Raw genomic sequence first — 18,519 nt, forward strand, 5'->3', positions numbered from 1 at the left:
CTGCTTGCACTGGGCATCCTGTGCCTCCAGGTGGACAAACTCTCTTTAAAAAAAAAAAGTTTCTTAAAAAATAAACTTATGTACATGCAGACCCTATTTAATATATGCTTGGAACTAATCACCATGCACCATGTGGGAGGGGAGTGGAGGATTCCAGCTGAGGGTGTGGATTTTCTACTCTCCTTAAATCATTCTTAGGGAAAAGCTCTCACACCAATATAAACAGCTATACTGCCTACTCTCCTTTACATTGGTTACAGAAATCCTCACCTTAGGGCAACAGAAACGTTGGACAAAATGAATGTTTCAAATTTAAGCTAGTGAGGAGGAAAAGCCCTTATTTTCCCATCCTTATTAAGGGCTGATCTCTGACCTCTGTCTGTTTCTAACCTGTGATTTTGAGCAGACCTTTCAAAAGCAGCAGTGGTTTATGTGAACTTTACCACAAATTTCACCTATATCCTTAAAATTTTATGAAGCCTCTCTTTACTACTGTCTCCCCCTACAGATACTATCCGCACCTCAACCCTTCCACTCCTTTTTCTTGGAACAGAGGCTCTTATAAAAACAAACCCTCCGCTGCTTTGTTAAAGGTCACCTCTGAAGGTAGGAATAGGAAAACAGAGTAACAGCCATTGATGTTACACAGCCAGGTCACAAATGCACGTTTTCTTTGATACATTACAGACATTATAAACAACACAGGATGACTACTATGTTGGTTGGTGTCATCACTAGTTGTAGTGGATCCAGGTCATTAAAAGAGGCCTTATCAGTTGCTGATTGGACTTAAGACATCCAACATGAATTTACCTTGACTTCCTATCAGCACAGAGGCAGAGGAAAGGTTACATCAGGTACCGCTATTGTGCAGTATCCTTGTCTCATTTTGGAGCTGTAGTTCACAGCTCAGCCCAAGTGGTTCATTCACTGCTCCTGGCAGCAAGCAAAATACCCATAGGAAACAAAGCTAGCTGTTCATAAAAACAAGCCACAATAGCACAACACATCAAGGGGCGACTCTGATACTGACCCATTAACTTAATGTGCTCTGGTTGTTAGGCATTTGGGATAGGTACTTTGTACCACAGCTGTGGGCACAGTTAAATATAAAACCATGCAGATGACAGAGATCTCATACAGAATCAAAACTGGCACCAAAATGTTTATGTCTAATGAAAAGCCCACCTTCACTTTAGTGGGCTTTGAATCAAATTCACTTATACGTGGAGTTTGGTCGAACTATTTTTGAAACTATATTCCTAACTTTGGAATGAACCAAGTAAAATATTTTTGTTGAGTTTTTGTCAGTGGGGGTTGTTTGTTTTTTTGTTTTTGGTGAAGGAAGAGCTCTACTTTGAATTTTCTTTCCCCCAGTCTGTCCCAGGTGATTTATGCCTTAACAAGTCCAGTTGTACATGTGAAAGATAAAACTCTTGAGAGGTGAAACCAAAGAAAGCTGCAAACCTCCAGCTGTCAGTGTGCAATGGTTATCAATTACACAACACAAATGCATAATGCAGGTTAGCCGAGAAATGGCTTCACAACACAGAGCAGTGCTTTGCTCTCTTAGTAATCAGCTGGGATACTTTTGTAACACCTTTGGAAATCAGGTGTGAGTAAAAACTGCTTGTGGATTCCATGTCATTCCAAAGGCAAAGCACCTCTCCTGTCAGAGGACGCAGGAAAAATTACAGGGGCAGAACCACGATTTATTCCCAGCTGCTGAAAACCCCCAAGATACCAGAGTGGTCACACAGTGGCAGGTGGGCAAACCTATTCTCAGGCTTTACTATAATACAGTTAAGATGGCAAGATTTGAGTGTCATTGTATATTTATTCCACTAAGTGCCTGCGCGTGTGAGGAAATACTACTTGTTTGTTTATGTGTCTTCAGCTGTGAATGTTTCAGTGTGGTGTGCTTTGTCTTTGCTCTTTTTGTCTTTGTACTATACAAATGCAGGGCAATGCCCTGTTCTTTTCATGAGGGTCCATTCGTACTCATTCTTGCAAAGAAAATCTTGCAGCAAGGTACAATAAATGGGACAGGGAAAACAAAAAGGAGGAAGGAAAAGAAAGAAAAAAAATCTTAGAAAAGAAACTAACTATATGCAGTTAATAAATGTTTTGATGTGGGCAATGATTTATCCATTTGTCTCAAAGTTATTTTCCTTGTTTGCCCAGTAGTACTTTATTTGTCGTCCCAGAAGTCCAGGGGAGGTCAATAATTTCATTGAGCTTCATAGCTGAAAATTAAGAACATGAATTTGAAGCATCCCTTCTAAACTAGAAGACAATTTTCAGGGCATAAGAGGCAAGAGAAATTGACTGGGAGACCAAACAATATGCAGAGGGCCTACAACTTGAACCCGCCAGTGAGAGAGTTTCAGATAAACCCGTTGAGAACAAACTCCTTTGTGCAAGGAGAAGGTTAATAAATTCTTCAGGTCCTTCTGGAATAATTTCCTTAAGTGCCCAATTCACCTTTACAACAGAGGTGCTTCTTTTACTGAGCCTGCTGGGGGCTATTTCTGAGTTACGTGCTAGCTCAGAGCCCGCCATGCCAATGTGGGATCTCAGGCAAGCGTTCCTTCTGCTGCTGCCTCTGAACTTTCACAAGTAGATTGATTTTTGTTTCTGATTTCTGTGCCACATGTTTTATTAGAAATGACAGTCAGAGAAATGTATTTCGCCCTTGGAGCAGAAAATGGGAGGTTACTGTGAGTTCTTAATTCCTGTTGGATTTTGTTCCACAGTTTGGGCTAAAAATGCAGTTTCAAACACACAAGCTTTTTCCTTCTTTTCTATCAGGGGAGCAGAGTCGAGTTGCCGTATCTCAGGCTACGTAAGTTCAAGGCCTGGCATTAACTCCTTGAAACGCGGCCTTAAGACTTTGGTTTTATTCACACTAAAACAAACTTAGTGACTATTTTTGAAACACATGGATTTTCTTGCGTGTTGGTTTATTCCCAATAGTTCGGAGACTATTTTTCAATGCAGCAACTACTGCTTGCACAAGAGGATTCTTTCTTGATGGGCCAGTCAGCAGGACTCAAGGCATTATTGTCCAAGACAATTCAGGGGAAGTTACTCAATTAAACAAAAACTACCTTTGTTTCCAAGTCATGTCCAACTTAAGCATGATTCCGGGGGAACACAAAGCATAAATTGATAGGTCTCTATTAGATTAGAAGCCCAAGAGGATTTTGTAACTACAGTAGGTATCAGTGTTTTAGTGAGAAGGCACTGCATTTGAAGAGAGAAGGAAACAGCCTTCCTCTCAGTTGTGAGGAGCTGTGAATTGCCAGACTCGGTATTTTAACAGCAATTTGGCTGGATGCAGAGTGAACTACTTTTTTTCTAAAGATATTTACAAGTGAACTTTCTACCACATAAACAACCTTTCTATTAAAACTCCATTGTCTCTTCTTTCTGTATGCCACTGTTTGTTTTCCTGACTGACAGATCCATCTTTCCTTACTATATTTGACTAAGAAAGATACCTCTGTTCATGCATCTGCATGGACGTAGTAATTTGGATCCTACAACAATTCAGGTTGAAAAGGACCTCTGAAGGTCCCTGGTCCAATTCCCCACTCAAAGCAGGTCTTATTAGACCAGGTTGCTCAGGCCCTTTACCAATCAAGTATTGAGGCATTTTAATAGTGACCTGAGATAAAACCAAGCTCTAAGTGCTGGAATTTAAGCTTAGCATACTTTTGTATAGAAAGGCTACACATTTCACTAAAGAAAAAGGGTAATTTTCTGTGGGAGACAGTTGTAGTTACAAAGGCACTGGCAGTTTCTCTCCTGAAGTTAGAGCTTCTTTTTGTGTATTTCCACACCAGCTTTACAGAGTAGTATCCAAATTCAGCAGATGGCAGGGCCCAACATATGGTTCTGAATAATCTTCAGTAAAACATACATCTGCCAAAAGTGCATATAGAATTAGGTACTCCATGGTCTGTGCTTCTTCACCGCATGCATCCCTCTTGCTAGACTAACTTCATTTCCACAAAATATTATGTCCTCACAGCTCATGCTTTGAGAGAATCCACCTCATCAGCCAGTTTGTTTGTGTATCTATAGGCTAAGAGTCTGCAATATCAATGTCCATTTCCAAGACTTTGTTCTGCATGGAAAGCTATGACTGCCACTTTCCAAGCTGTGTAACCACGGGTGATTTTTAAATGTTGACGAAGAAAAACAGTGGTATATTTTCTTGCCCTGTTAGTAAGCCTCTGGCCAGCTATGTATTCTTCAGTGCCTACTTTCTCTTTGGATTTCTGCCATGGTGTCCAGTGTTCCTCCAGCGGTGCAGAAACCATATCTACAATGGTCTTTTCAGCAAACTGGTCCACTTCAGACATCTGTTGTAGTTTGTATTTTGCAAATTGTATGCCAACGTTAACATGCAGCACCTAAGTGTGCTTTTTTGGACTATGTGCTGCTTAGATAAACAGGTAATCAACAAGTTAAGTGTCTCTCATTATAGCAGCCAATTGTTTGCCTACTTGCTTTTTTAAAAACAAAATGTCAACAGAAAGGCACAGAGACCAGTGTCATTACTGCATTTATCTTCATGTCCTGTTACAGCTATTTTGCACAGCCCAGAAATGTTGCCACTGGCAGCCTGATTTAAAGTTGTATCCTTGCTTGCTATCCCCACTACCAAAATTATTGCAAAGATTTGGGTCTTGGTAACAGTAATGTTCTGTGCTTGCCTGTTTTTCATTCCAAGTCATGGTGTTTGTCGCAGCCCAGCTTTAAGACACAAAGAACAAAAAGCAAGCAAACCCTCCCTGTGCAGTCCCTTCAGCGCTCTTTGTGGGCCTGAGTCTGCTCTGCCCAACACCCTCCATACCCTCCCTGATGTATGTGTCTGCAGAGACTGCTGTGGAGCCAGAAATACAGGTGATTTCTTTCAGTGGGGTTAAAGGCCTGCCTCTCTGCATTGGGGGTGAGGGCTGTAGGTGAGTGGGGAAAACAAACCACTTAATAAACAATACCTCTGATTAGATAGGGATGAACAAGCTGGACTTTGAGACAGTTAAGCAAGACCAGAGAGTACAGAAAACAGGAAACATCCAGCACGGCATGGAGAGGTGAGGAGCAGTCAGACTCCACTCAGCTCAAGTCTGCTTTGATTAGACTTTACCCCATCACGCAGGCAGCACTCTCTTGGGGCATGCAGAGCCAGGTGTTTTTCACGTGGATGCATATTATACCCAGACATTCTTCCATTCTTCCAGTGGTTTTTTCCATCCCATTTCGAACCCTTTTACAGGCCTGACCACATATAAAAGTGTTTATAAGATTAATAGTACTTCATTTACTGATGTGCAGAGGAAAGCTTTAACTTTCTCATTTTTCTCTTGGTGACCATGTAATCTCTGAAATTGCTTCATCCATTTCTTTCTTTTTCATCTTTCTTTCTCAGATGTACTACAGTTTGTCTCTCTTCACATTTACTTATTATTTTCATTTAAAATGCTAGTTAATATGACTAATTAAAGGCAAAATCAGTATCGGAATGATACTGCTAGAAACACACAGAAAAAACACAATCATCAACCTGAAGAAACATAAGCAATTCTAAAATTTTTACCTGTTGCCTTTAAATCAGGCTTTTCATTGATCTTAACATACTTCATCCAGCAACAGTCTTCACTCAAAACTTCAGTGCAGAACTGACAGATCCTTTGACAGCAAGGTTGGAGATAATGAGGACAGCAATTAAATTAACTTCTGCCATAAATATCCAGTACTTGCATTATCAAACTCAAGAAAGCAAAACTACAAATTAAGACCTCAATAATAACCCAAGCCACCTGTAAAGACAGTTTTTAGTGGTCTTTAAAATTTTTAAATGTATACTTCTGTCAACTTTTGTATGGTAATTTCAGATGGAAAAGTCAACATCAGCAAAATCTCCAAGCCATTCAAGTAAAAAATTCACTTATGCTATGCCGTGTTTATGAGAGGAAATGCCTGATGCTTGTGTTTTAGCGTTATCCATCTCTTTTATAGCTGACCACCATTTTCTGTTTCCATACTATAAAAGGCACAACAATGAACATTTAAGCTCTCTTACTCATTATGCATCTTGTTTGCAGTGATGTTTCAAACACAGATTTGAGTGAGCTATAAAGATTTTTATATTGCAAAACTGTTTATATCAGCTTTCTCATAACAGATAAAAAAGCCATAATCCATGCAGAAAAACTTCAGTCACCATATTTAGTTAGATATGTATTTGAGTAATCAATTCTCACACATCCAAAACTCTCAAAAAATAATTAGTAATCCTTTCTCTATTAAAAGATATTTCTCTTCACTAGAAAAGTGATCAGCAATCACTGCAATAGTCTGTAAAATTTTTAAGAATACCAATAACGGAGAGCACTTGTTCTTTAGCTCAACTGCCCTCCCTTCCCATTTTCCCCATCCTTATCCTCAGCCTGGGATCTTTGCAGCACTTCCCTCTTCTCCCTTGCTATGCCAGAGGCAGGGGGGGATGAGGAACCCTAAGGAGGCAGAGAAGAGCTGGTGCTTCCTCAGGAACTGAACACCACAGGAAACCCTGCCTGCATGGCCAGCCCTACAAACTGCAGAAAACAAACCTCCCACACCACCAAGATCGGTGGCAATACAAACAACAGTGGATGCTACAAAAGGGCATCTGTTTCATGACATTACTGAGCCACTTTGTTGTAAAGCTGTTATCTGCATCCCTTAACTTTCATCTGCATGATCTCTGCCTCTCTTTGCCTCATGTTTTCCTGAAGTCCCCAAATCTGATTCCTGACCTGTGGCCTTACTCTGAACACACCTTCCACCAGGGCTTCGGTGTTCCTCCCACTCCATGTCCACCAAAGGTGTCCCAGTCTTCCTGTATTGCGATGCCATGGCTGTCCATGGCCACAAATTCATCTCTGTCAAAGTAGTGCCTAGATGTAGCCACCTCTACCAAGGGTGCTCACAGCAGCAGCCAGCCTCGTGCTAGCTACAGCCCTACGGCTGCATGTTACTCTGAAAAAGGCTTGAACAAAAAAAGAAACCATTCCAAAATTAGTTGGGTCACTGGAAAGCTGAGAGAGTTGGCAATACTATGAGTTCAAACACCAACTCAATGAGACAGGTTTACAGCTTTGACAATACACCAATTTTGCCATAGAATAATTAGCACAGGCAATAATTTGGTATTTTTTATGAGGCAGGTTAGTTGCTTGGTTAAATGCAAGTACACTGCATTCCCCTCACGATGCAAGCTTATTCCTCTTATCATTTAAGGATACACGATACCACTATAACCTAATTTTTAGAGGTATAAGTATCCTCAAACTATGATTATGTAGCTGTGATGATGAAAGTATGTACTCTTTTCCAGTGTTGTTTTAATATCACTCTACTACTAACTTCTGCACAGCATGGTCAGCATCAGGGGTCTGCATGTTAATAGTACGGAACCTTACAGTGACATTATCTAGCATGATTGCTCATTCCATATTCCTGCCTGAAAAGGCTCCCATTCCTAAATTAAGTGAAAAAGTTAACCATCTTGTCCATTCACGTTTTTTTCTCCTCAGTCCTCAGAATCTCTGCTAGACCTGTAATTCTAGTGCTTGAAGTGCTGGATATTGGCTCAGAAGGACTAGAAAGGCACATACTAGCCATTACCCACCTGGAAATACAAATATATACTTCTGAAAGAGTTAAGAACACAAGGTAGGCTGCAGGGGATTATCTAAAGACACTATTTTTTTTCAGTAAGACTCGCCCCAGCTTTCATCTAATAGCCTGTCAGACTATGTCACAGATGACACTGGGAAAGAAACACTTCCAAGTACCTTCCTACCTGTGACGGCTTCTAACCAAACCAGGAATGATGGGACTCAAACTCTGATTTTCTCTGTGGCCCTGAAGAAGACCATCAGTATGACACCTTCTTGGTCTCAAAAGGGTCTTAGATAATGCATTTCATTAAAAATATTTTAATCCATACTGGATGCCTCTGTTTGTGGTGGACAAACTTTAATACACCAGGGGGTTCATCTTTCTGCTAGGATGGGAGAAATAATTGAATATAAAGCAAACGCTGTAAAGCAGGGAAGGCTTTATGTCCATCTTATGTGCCACAGCATTCTTCAGCAAAAAGGTATGGATAAGGAAGGAGAACGTTAAAGAAAACAAAACAACACAAGTACAAGGCCTTCAATTGGACTGTACCCTCAGCTTTTTCAGAGGTTTCTCTGCTGACTGTCATGGAGTGCTACTGCTGGCAGCGTGTAAGCTGTTAAGATTTCCTACAGGCACTGACCTTGGCATGCAGCTCTAGAAGAAACAGGCTCAAGGAAGAAGTGCCCTAATGAAGACGGTATTGCTCAGTGACAGGAGAAATCAGATGTCTCACTGTGTCCATGTAAAGGCTAAAGGTGTCACTACATGAGCCAAACAAATGGAGAAACTACGTCATTCTTCAGGCAAACAGTGGGTCTTTGTGGTAAAGACATGCTAATGTCCAAGGTCGCAGTGTGTGTTGTTGCTGAGGGTATGATGTTTGCCTAACAGTCCCTACGCTGTACTTTCCTCCAGGAGTACTGACCCACAGTATGGGGGGGGGGGGAGGCGGGAATCAAGTCTATCTACCTGGATTTGGTGAGTAGCTGTAGTGTCATTTCATATAAACTGGAATGCTGATACACCGTTTACAGAGCATTAGCATTTTTCACAGAAAAATTTTGCTAAGCAACTGAGAAGTTTGTATGTCATTGTAATATGGATAGGTGTTTCAATGGGATTTTGGTGGAAGATTGGGCTTGCACTTGTGCACCTCAATGTGGGCATTTCTTCTGATAAACATCATTCGCACACATACACTGCATTAAAGGAAATCAGAACTTGCAGTTTCATTAACCCTGATACTGTAGCATCGCATTTTGCCTTTCCATATGCTAATTGGAAAAGGAAAATATGTTTCTATGCTAAATTTTCAAGCGAGGAAAATCAGTGTAACACTTAGGAAGCCACTGAAATGATAGTAACTCATGTCAATTAAGGATCTGTTCCATTGTTTGCATTTTTTTTTCTACTCTTCCTTCCTGCACTGTGTAGTTTGTGAAGTATAAGCTTTCAGAAGATCTAACCCTAAACAGAAAGTTATGCTTTCCCAATATCCCTGTAAACAATTTCCATTGTTCCTCCTGTAGTTCTTTTCAGTCTGTTTTAGAAAGAGGAGGAATAATTTGAAATAACTAGAAAACGTCTTCGTTTCACCGCATCATGAGTGGCCTTATATCCAGGGGAGGGGAAAGGGGAGGAACACCAGGGGCGAGCCTAGGTCCCGTTGGTTGTGTGCGGTTGTGGTTCTGACAGCCAATGACCGACCTCGAGCAATGACACCTCCCCGACCAGCCTGCGGAGGAGGGAGAATGAACGGGGGGGGGGGAACCTGTCAAGAATTTTATAAAAGTTAGTGATTAGAAGGGCCCGGTCTCTTTGCCTGCAACCACCTCACCAGAAGCTTGTAGCAGCAGAGGCACTGTCCACAAACAAGTAAGTATAATCATTTAATTTCTAGACTGTAAAGGTGGTACGTATATCAGCAGCTGAGACACAATGTGTTTATCTAAAGTGGGCTTGGGGAGTTGTTTTTGGTTTTGTTTTTATTTTTTTGTTCCAGGAACAGCTTGCAAGAAATAAGCACTCAGCCATTCTGCAGTGATCTTCCAATGTGACCCATTTGCTGCTAACACTGGCTTTCTAACTTAGCTTAGTCACTCAGAACTCCTGGAGTAAGTGAATCCTTAGTCTAAGGGGACTAGAGCAATAACGTACTTGCATTGCTTTCTACTGCTTTGTTTTGTATGTTTGTTTATGCTTGTGGAGTATATAAATATATGTTCTGCAAGGAGAAGAGAGAATGACTGGAGAATGCAGCTGGTCCTGACAAACACCACTGCTGACAGAAGCGTAATTATGTGTGTTTGTTGTGCAGCTTCTTCTGAAGTATTAGTGTGGTAGTGTAGATAAGATTCTTCAGCAGGGGGATGTAAGGGAGTTTGCAGCGCAGGAAACTTAAGACTGCTCTTGCATTAGGCTGTAACCTTTCAAGCTGTGAACAGCCAGCTTCAGGAAATTGGTCAACAAACTCAAATCCCCACTGAGTCTGTGATTCTCCATCACTTTCTCAACCATCCCATGTGCCTGGCACCCAAAACTATTTAGCCTACCTGAAACCCGCACCACCACTTCCCCTAGCTTCCCCTGCTGGCGTTACAGGACTTGAATTCTCGTGCAAGTCTGACAGCATTTTTTTACTTTCTCTGAGAAGAGCCCAGCCCTGAGAGAGACAGCAGCTTCACCCTAATGACCACACTTATGTCCTAGAAACCAGTGTCTATCTGCCTCAGCTATCTCTAGCCATCAAGAGTGCTCCAGGAGTGCTCTGTACCGACTGCAGAGGCCAGGTCCCTGAGTACATAACCTCCTTTCATACTTGCTAGAGAGATGGAATGAGGGTACATTCGCTCAGGGCTTGAGTATAGCTCTGAGGCTAATGTGGGCATCAGGACAGGGAACTGCGGGTCTCACATACTCCTGTTCACTTGAGATAGGATTTTGAAGCAAGGTCCCTAGACAGAGCATGAAGATGGAAAAAACCCCTTGTTCCTACCCTTGCAAGAGAGAGCAAAAACCAACCAGGCAATTTACCATCATATATGCCCCAAAGGACCTATCAGGATGGTGAAATTAGTATGTCAATCAAAAACATCTGTTGCTTTTTCTAGGTGACAGAAGTCTGACTATCTCTTTTTGTCCCATACCCTTGACTCACTTTTTAGAACCCAGAAATGAAACATTTTGCTATACTGAAACCTTCACTCCCACTGCAGAGATAAAGGGAGAAACATCCTGTTCTTCCCCCAGAGCTCCTTCATACATACATATAGGAGGTACTGCTTCCACTTCCACTCCCTAAAGTAAGCACTCACACAGAGTCACAGGGTAATTCAGGCTGGAAGGGACATTAGGAGGTCTGTAGTCCAACCTCCCGCTCAAAGCAGGGTTAGACATAAGGTCAGACCAGGCTGCTCACGGCTTTATTCAGGAGGGTCTTGACAACCTCCAAGGATGGAGACACCACGGCCTCTCTGTCAACCTGCTCCACTGCTTGGCTGTCCCAATAGTGAAAAAAAAATTCTTCATATCCAGTCTGAATCTCTCCAGTTTCAGCTTATGCTTGTTGTCTCCCACTCTCCCGTCACATGCTGCTGTGAAGAGCCTGGCTCTGCGTCCTCAATCACCACTCTGTAGGTATTGGGGGTTGCTGAGAGGTGCCCCTGAAGCCATCTCTGCTCGTGGCTGAACCAGACCCAGCCCTGCAGCCTTCACCTCACAGAGCAAGTGCTTCAGCCCCTGACTTTCTCGGTGGCATCTGCTGAACTCACTCCAGTTTGTCAATGTCTTTCTTGTACTGCAGGGGCCCAACGCTGGATGCAGTACCCAGATGTGATCTAAAGAGTGCTGAGCAGAGGATGATAATCCCTGTCCTCCCCTGGCTCTCTGGGCTGGACACCTGCTCACACAGGATGCTGCTGTCCCTCGTTGCTGGCCCCTGTTCAGCTTGCTGCCTGACAGGGCCCTGGGTCTTCTCCAAAGAGCTGTTTCCCCATCCCACTAGCCCTATCACTGCCAGGGCTCTGCCCCCCTGGCAATGGCTGGGCACGTGTCCTGGCTGAACTTCATGGTGCTCCTGTCGGTCTCTTCCCACCCCCCATCCAGGCTCCTCTGGATGGCTGCCCAGCAATCAGGCGCATCAACTCGTCCTGCCAGCTTGGTGTCATCTGTAAGCTAGATAAGAATGTGCTCTGTCAGCAGGATGGGGCCAGGCTTGCCCAGCCGTTCACACCTATCAGTTTGCCCAATGTCCAAGTAACCAGACTTAATTAGAAATAGCTTTTTAATGGAGCTCCACAGAGAAGTGAGGCCAATAAATAGATTTATCCACTGTGATGAGAATATAAGGTGCATAACTCATTATGTGTCTGTCTCTCCTAAGCATCAAAGTGTAAATGAGGAGTAAGTCCAGTCAGGTTAACACTGTGCTTATATGTGATGGGCTAAATTTTTTAATACTTTTCATTCTCCCTACCAACTGTATTTATCTATTTATATATGCAACTTTTGCTTCTTCAAACCTGCTCTTTGGAAGCAGAATCTCTCGTGTGCACAGTGCAATGACATGCACAGGTGGTTTGTATTGCTGTCAGAGATGATGTTGAAGGGCTGTGTTTACTAGTAACTGAACAGGAGAAGCTACATGCATGGGATACAAACTGTATTTTGAGAGTTTGGTCCCGCACTTTTGGAACCAATTTTATAAAAGAAGGCAATGAAGAGACCCAAGAGAAAAACTTCCAGATTCTAATCCAGTCTTTTCCCGACTGCAAACCAGGACTCAAGTGAGATTTTCTGTAAGATTAGAAGATGCCAGTCACTTGAGGTGGTTGGAAAGAAAAGATGCCAATGAAGTATTAAAGTTTCTAAGATGACCTGAAGTGGAATGTAACAGTTCGTTCCTTCTGCTCTTCGTCTTGCCTCTGCCCTTTGGTTCTCACTATTAATATTAACAGGATGCGGTGCTTGTGCTGATATCCATGAAGATATTTCCCCTGCAGTCCTACATTATGGTAGCTGAGAAAAACTTGAGACTTCAGCAGTACAATATTTACTTTTACAACTGTGCTGTCCCCTTTCCCCCTACCCCCACCTCCTGCTGGTCACAGGCTGGGGGCTGAACAAAGAACTTTGTTTGCTTAAGGAGCTGCTGAAGCCTGACAAACACTCAAGGTAGCCATACAGCGTTCTGTGCAGTTTTATCCTTTTGATTTTTTCTTCCACTTTTAAAAAACGTTATGTAAGCAGTTACCACAAAGAGAATACATTGTATTCATACAATGTCAAATCAATGCGAAATCACTTGATCTTGTGACATTATACTAGCCCACAGCCTAAAATGGGTAAATAAAAATAAAACTTCTTGAAAAACTTCAGTGGTGGGACAACTCTTAGATACTGTTACTGAGAACACAGTTCCTTCTAGCTTTTTCCTGCCTGGAAAAGTTGTTAAATTAAACAAATAAAGCAGAATAGTAAGGCAAATAGGCTTCGTTCTTGGAAGAATGAAATGAGCTGTGCAGCTTTGGCAGCCTGGGTACAAGTTTTTTTCCTCAGGACCTTTAAGATGACATATCCAGCTCTTTAAGGGGGAACATTAATGTTCCTATGGATGTGGTGGGAGCTTACTCTTTACAAGGCAGCTGTATGAAGTGTTACTGAAGTGTAAGACTTCTCCACTCCCCTTTAAATGCTTAGAGCAGTACCTTACAGCGGAGACACCCTTTCTGAATCCAGCGGGGAAGATCCTCAGCGATTATGCTCCTCATGAAAGAATGACAGAAAAATAAAGTCCTAAATCCAGGGTCCTTGAACATTCTGGACCTTAGAGCTATCATTAGCTTTACAACTGCTCCTTTGCACTCATTTTTTCACCATTTCAGTTAGAAACACTGCATTTTATTCGTCCTTGTAGCTCAGCAGGGTGGCTGGGAACTACTCACCATGGCCTTACAGATCATTTTGGGGAGCCTTTTCGCAAATCTCCACCTACTCCTTCCCAGTCAATGAGATACTTGCATGGAAACTGGAACTAATCTGCTGTCTTCCAATTAATCATTGTGGAACTACACTGTATTGCTTCAGTCTCTCAGAGCACTCACTTGGACCAACATAATCCACTGAAAACTCATATTTCTGTATTTTGGCAATTTGCTTTGCAGCTGGTTTTGAGTGATAACTGTCTCTGTTATCTTTATGCAAACACTGGAAACAAGCAAGATACAACAGCCATTAGTCTCATTGCTTACTGCACTGCTGGAGAGAAAGTATACCCATAATTACATAACTAGAGTGACTGATGATCTTATAATTCAGCTAACTGGATTAAAGATTATCTGGATACACCTACTCGTGCTGTAGCATACCTCCAAACTGCAACTCCGAAATCCCATTACTGATTTAGCAATTCCTTAGCTTTGACCTTGGACAAGATCATATCCTTGCCAGATCACAATTTTCCAGTCGTTTCCACAGAGACTGTGAACTACTGGAGTGATTCCTCATCATTTTGCATAGCAATTTATTTAACAGTGCTATGGTTTTGACTGAAGTGCTTACAACACAAACTATTATTACAGTAATCGTAACAACAAGCCAGTTTCCTATTTCTAAGAGACATATCAGACACAGAAAGGAGGTGAGGCATAAGGAGGGTTACAGGTGTACTTAATTAGCTATGCAGCATAAACCATAGCTCTTCAAGTTGTTTTAGGTGGGCCAAACGGGATAAGAGCTGGGAGTGATGGAGTTGTGGTCACCACTGTAGAAGGATGCTTCCCAGAGCTCTGGCCACAGCCTGGCATATAGAGAGAGGAGTTAAGCAAAGCCTGCTTTTGCAGGACCACAGCAAGGCATTTCACTGCTTGGAGAAGGAACCCTCGCTCATTTGACGCAGTCTTCATCACGCACTCCTTCAAATTCCCTCTAAACCTAGAATGACTCACCATTGATAGGTTTCATAGGATGAATTCTAGTCTCAAACAATTCTCAAAAAGGTAAAGCAGACATCTGAACACTGCATCTGACTGGTCTGTACTGGTAGACAATGCCATCTGACTCTTGCACAACAACATTACCAATACCAAAGTACCTTCAACTATAAATCAGAGACACAGATTTATAGCTGTCACAGTACTGTGTTGGCATTGTTGCCAGAAAATTTTGGCACCATTTGCCATGGTGCACAGAACTGTGTCACCCTATCATGAGTAGTAGCTAGACCCGTGATCCTTTCTCCCATTATGCCCTTCAGCAGGGAGGACAAGACAAGGATTCCCTGGCAACATAATACCTGTGGGCAGGGAAGGAGGATGGGGGACTTAAAAAAAAAGAGGATGGAGGACTTGGCTGCATACATGCTGACATGAGGAGATGTATGTGCTGGCCATCTCTGGCACATGGTGAAATGGGAAATGGCACATTCTCACTCCCCTCTAAGGCTGAGTTTGGGAATAGAAAATGCAGATGCCACCCAGAGGCCTGCCTCTCTGGAGGAAAACTTGTTATTTGAGATCTTTTGTGTTGTTTTTAACTATTCATGTCATGGATTTATCACCCGCTGATAAAAACACGGGTGTTGCTTTAGCTATAGCATATGATAAACAGAGGAAAGAGAGTCTTTATGCCTCAGGCTCACAGGCTTAAACACATAGGGAAGTAGCTTGGACTATTCAGATGATCTGAGAAACTGTAATTTAATGCCATATAATCCAATCTTTAATAAGATCAAGCATTTTGTCATAACAAGACAGAACCTGGATTTCAGGTGCTGGGTATCTGCAGCTGGTAAGCCTCTGCCACAGCTGAAAAGATAGAAATGAGCTGTGAATCCTTCTAAACCCCCAGGTCTTATATAAAGTAAGCAATGCGCTACAGTTCTGAAAGCAGCCACGGGAGGGAAGAATTACAAAGCAAGGCAGGAGGGTGGGGGTGGAAAGGCGATTAGACAAAGTAGCAAATACTGCCAACACAGGCCAGGGCATGGGAGAGGGGCACTGTTAGGACGTGTAAAGGTAAGCAATGTGATAATTGGCATTCTTCTGATTGGTACAAAAAGTCGTAAGTGCTTTGCAAAGAAGTTTGCAGAGTCTGCAATTAGCATACTTGTTAGCTTGGTGCACGTTTTTATGACAGACTGACATAAAAGTCAGTCCTTTAGTCTCTGAGCAAATCCATGTAAAATGCAGTCTTTCCCACTTTGGTTCTGGAAGGATGTGTTCGGATGTGGCTCCTGCATTTCTCTCTTCTAGTTTTGCCAAACACACCAAGCCAAGAAGAACTCGAATGGATTTCTGGGCATGTGCCTATGATAACATGGACCAGATGAACATCCAGAGCCCTCCAGCAGAAATAGCCAAGTGGTGTCTCTGGTTCACAGTTTGTGTATACAGTCTCCTCCAGCTGGTAACAGTAATTCTCTTCCACAGATAAGTCAACATGACCCACCAATTCCCAGCGCTGTCTCCAGAGCAAAAGAAAGCTCTTTCAGACATTGCTCAGCGGATTGTGGCTTCAGGAAAGGGGATCTTAGCTGCAGATGAATCAGTGGGTGAGTTCTGGATATCAATCAATTAGCAGTACCCAAGACTCCTTCTCTTAAGTTTGCTTCATCTTTAAAATCAGTGGAGTAAATTAAAAACACTTAAAAACTGTTGACTGAGCAGGAACAACTCAGCCAGGCAGGGCTGCATCTATAGCAAAAAAAGCTGACAAACTATGGGTTGAGAAGGGAAGCTCTGAACTGAAGCCCCAGTTCATTACTACATACTGGGACCAGAAGGCCAGCCAAGCCTAATACCTTTCTGTCTGACCTTTGTCCACCCCGCTAGGTACCATGGGGAACAGGCTGCAGAGGATCAATGTGGAGAACACAGAGGAGAATCGAAGGGCTTTCCGAGAGATCCTCTTCTCTTCAGATGCTTCCATCAACCAGAGCATTGGGGGAGTGATCCTCTTCCACGAGACTCTCTATCAGAAAGACAGCAGTGGAAAGCCATTGCCAGCTCTCATCAAAGAAAAAGGCATCGTGGTGGGAATAAAGGTGAGTATCTGTAGATGTCTGGCTGGCAGCATACTCCAAACCCCGTTTCCAGTGAAAATTATACATGGGCCTGCACTCTCCTGCCAAACACTTGTTCTTTTTTGTGCTCGGTTTTTACATCAGTAAAGGATCTCTGCCACTATTCTCTGCATTGCTTTTGTACAACTAACCAGGGGCACATCTGCATTTCCCACATCTGCAGGAACTTTTCATCCACCAACTCCCATCTACTCACCATTCACTGCAATTAAATCCCTCCATGCAGTAAACTAAATCCAGTCCTTTCCGCATCTGACAGAGCTCGAGCCATTCCCTGCAGCCATTGCCCCTTCCCCCACACGTTGCCCCTTCCTCTTACCCAATTCATGACTTTTCTTCCCCTTTGCTCCACCATTTCCCACCTTTGCACCCTTAGCGTGTTCAGCCCCATACTTCACTCACAGTCAGCCTGCAAAGAGACTAGCTGTGGGTAAGAAGATAACAATGAGACTGATCTCCATCTCTCTGTAACCCTTCCTGTTTTTCTGGTCTCCACAGCTGGATAAAGGCACAGCACCCCTAGCAGGAACAAATGGAGAAACCACCATCCAAGGTAAGAGATAAGGAGAGATCTAAGGAGCCTAAGCTATGACTGGTGCAGCAAAAGCCATGGAGTGACTCACCTGAGTCGCAGCCTTGGCTGGTGTCATGGTACTTTTCCGCGCTATGTGCTGAAGAACTGCTCTCAGGGAAGCACTGTTCTTTCACCTACAGGGCTGGATGGACTGGCTGAGCGCTGCGCCCAGTACAAGAAAGACGGTGCTGACTTTGGCAAGTGGCGTGCAGTGCTGAAGATCACCAGCACAACACCCTCTCAACTTGCCATCCAAGAGAATGCCAACACATTGGCACGCTATGCCAGCATCTGCCAACAGGTATCTGTCCTCCAGCAACCTTTCCTGAGATGCTGTTGCCCCGTCTCACTGTTCCCTGTGATAGCGTGCTAGATAACTTGAAAAGCGGATCTCTGTGAGGATTTTCGGAAAGATGAGGAAGAAGGGCAACATGGCGAGAGGGAATACCAACAAAGTCGGGGTAGACAACAAGGACAATTTTTCTTCCATACTCCCCAAAACTTCCCTGTTTTTCTTTTCTTAGCATGGCTTGGTGCCCATTGTGGAGCCAGAAATCTTGCCTGATGGAGACCATGATCTCCAGCGCTGTCAGTATGTCACAGAAAAGGTAAGAGATTCCTGCCACTCTCCTCCCCTTCACAGATCAGTAGCTAATCGTATGCAGAGTTTGTGTTCACAGATCTCAAAGAGTTTTGACCAAAAAGGTACTCCATAACTGCATCACAAAAATAGTTGCTCACGGTCAAATAATGAGTTAATAGCAAACGCGAGAGTAGAATCCATGCTTTTGGATTTCCACTCAAACTGCCAATGTAAGCATTCTCAATCTTAAGAAGATGGATTGGGGGGAAAAACACTTACCCCTCTTTCAGTACCTCAGTTTGCAGGGACAAATCCAGTAAACAGGAAGAGTGGTATCCTGGTCATCTCAAAAAGCAGTGGTGTCTCCAGGGCTGCAACCCCTGTGATAAATTTCATGAGAAAGCAAATTTCAATTTGATCTTCTCGCACTCCCAAGGAATAAGCTGTCTTTCCACAGCAGGCTGAGGTGAAGGTTTGAGCAGAGGTATGTATTCAATCCTCTGTTTTCAGGTTCTGGCTGCTGTCTACAAGGCCTTGAATGATCATCATGTGTACCTGGAAGGGACGCTGCTGAAACCCAACATGGTGACGGCTGGGGGCTCC

At 43.1% G+C, this 18,519-nt stretch overlaps 1 protein-coding gene across 1 annotated transcript in view; it reads left to right on the forward strand.

Moving 5' to 3' along the window:
* The first annotated feature begins 9,445 nt into the window (after window positions 1-9,445).
* Window positions 9,446-18,519, forward strand: part of ALDOB (aldolase B, fructose-bisphosphate) — a 10,290-nt gene continuing 1,216 nt past the window's right edge. Inside the window, exons 1-7 of the mRNA XM_009322535.1 lie at window positions 9,446-9,555; window positions 16,107-16,228; window positions 16,509-16,720; window positions 17,258-17,312; window positions 17,474-17,634; window positions 17,858-17,941; window positions 18,427-18,498. Coding sequence (XP_009320810.1) covers window positions 16,117-16,228; window positions 16,509-16,720; window positions 17,258-17,312; window positions 17,474-17,634; window positions 17,858-17,941; window positions 18,427-18,498 — 696 coding nt within the window. The 5' untranslated portion in view covers window positions 9,446-9,555; window positions 16,107-16,116. The remainder of the gene's footprint in view (window positions 9,556-16,106; window positions 16,229-16,508; window positions 16,721-17,257; window positions 17,313-17,473; window positions 17,635-17,857; window positions 17,942-18,426; window positions 18,499-18,519) is intronic.

The sequence above is a fragment of the Pygoscelis adeliae genome, unplaced genomic scaffold, assembly GCF_000699105.1.
Source record: "Pygoscelis adeliae isolate BGI_AS28 unplaced genomic scaffold, ASM69910v1 Scaffold64, whole genome shotgun sequence".
Lineage (NCBI taxonomy): Eukaryota > Metazoa > Chordata > Aves > Sphenisciformes > Spheniscidae > Pygoscelis > Pygoscelis adeliae.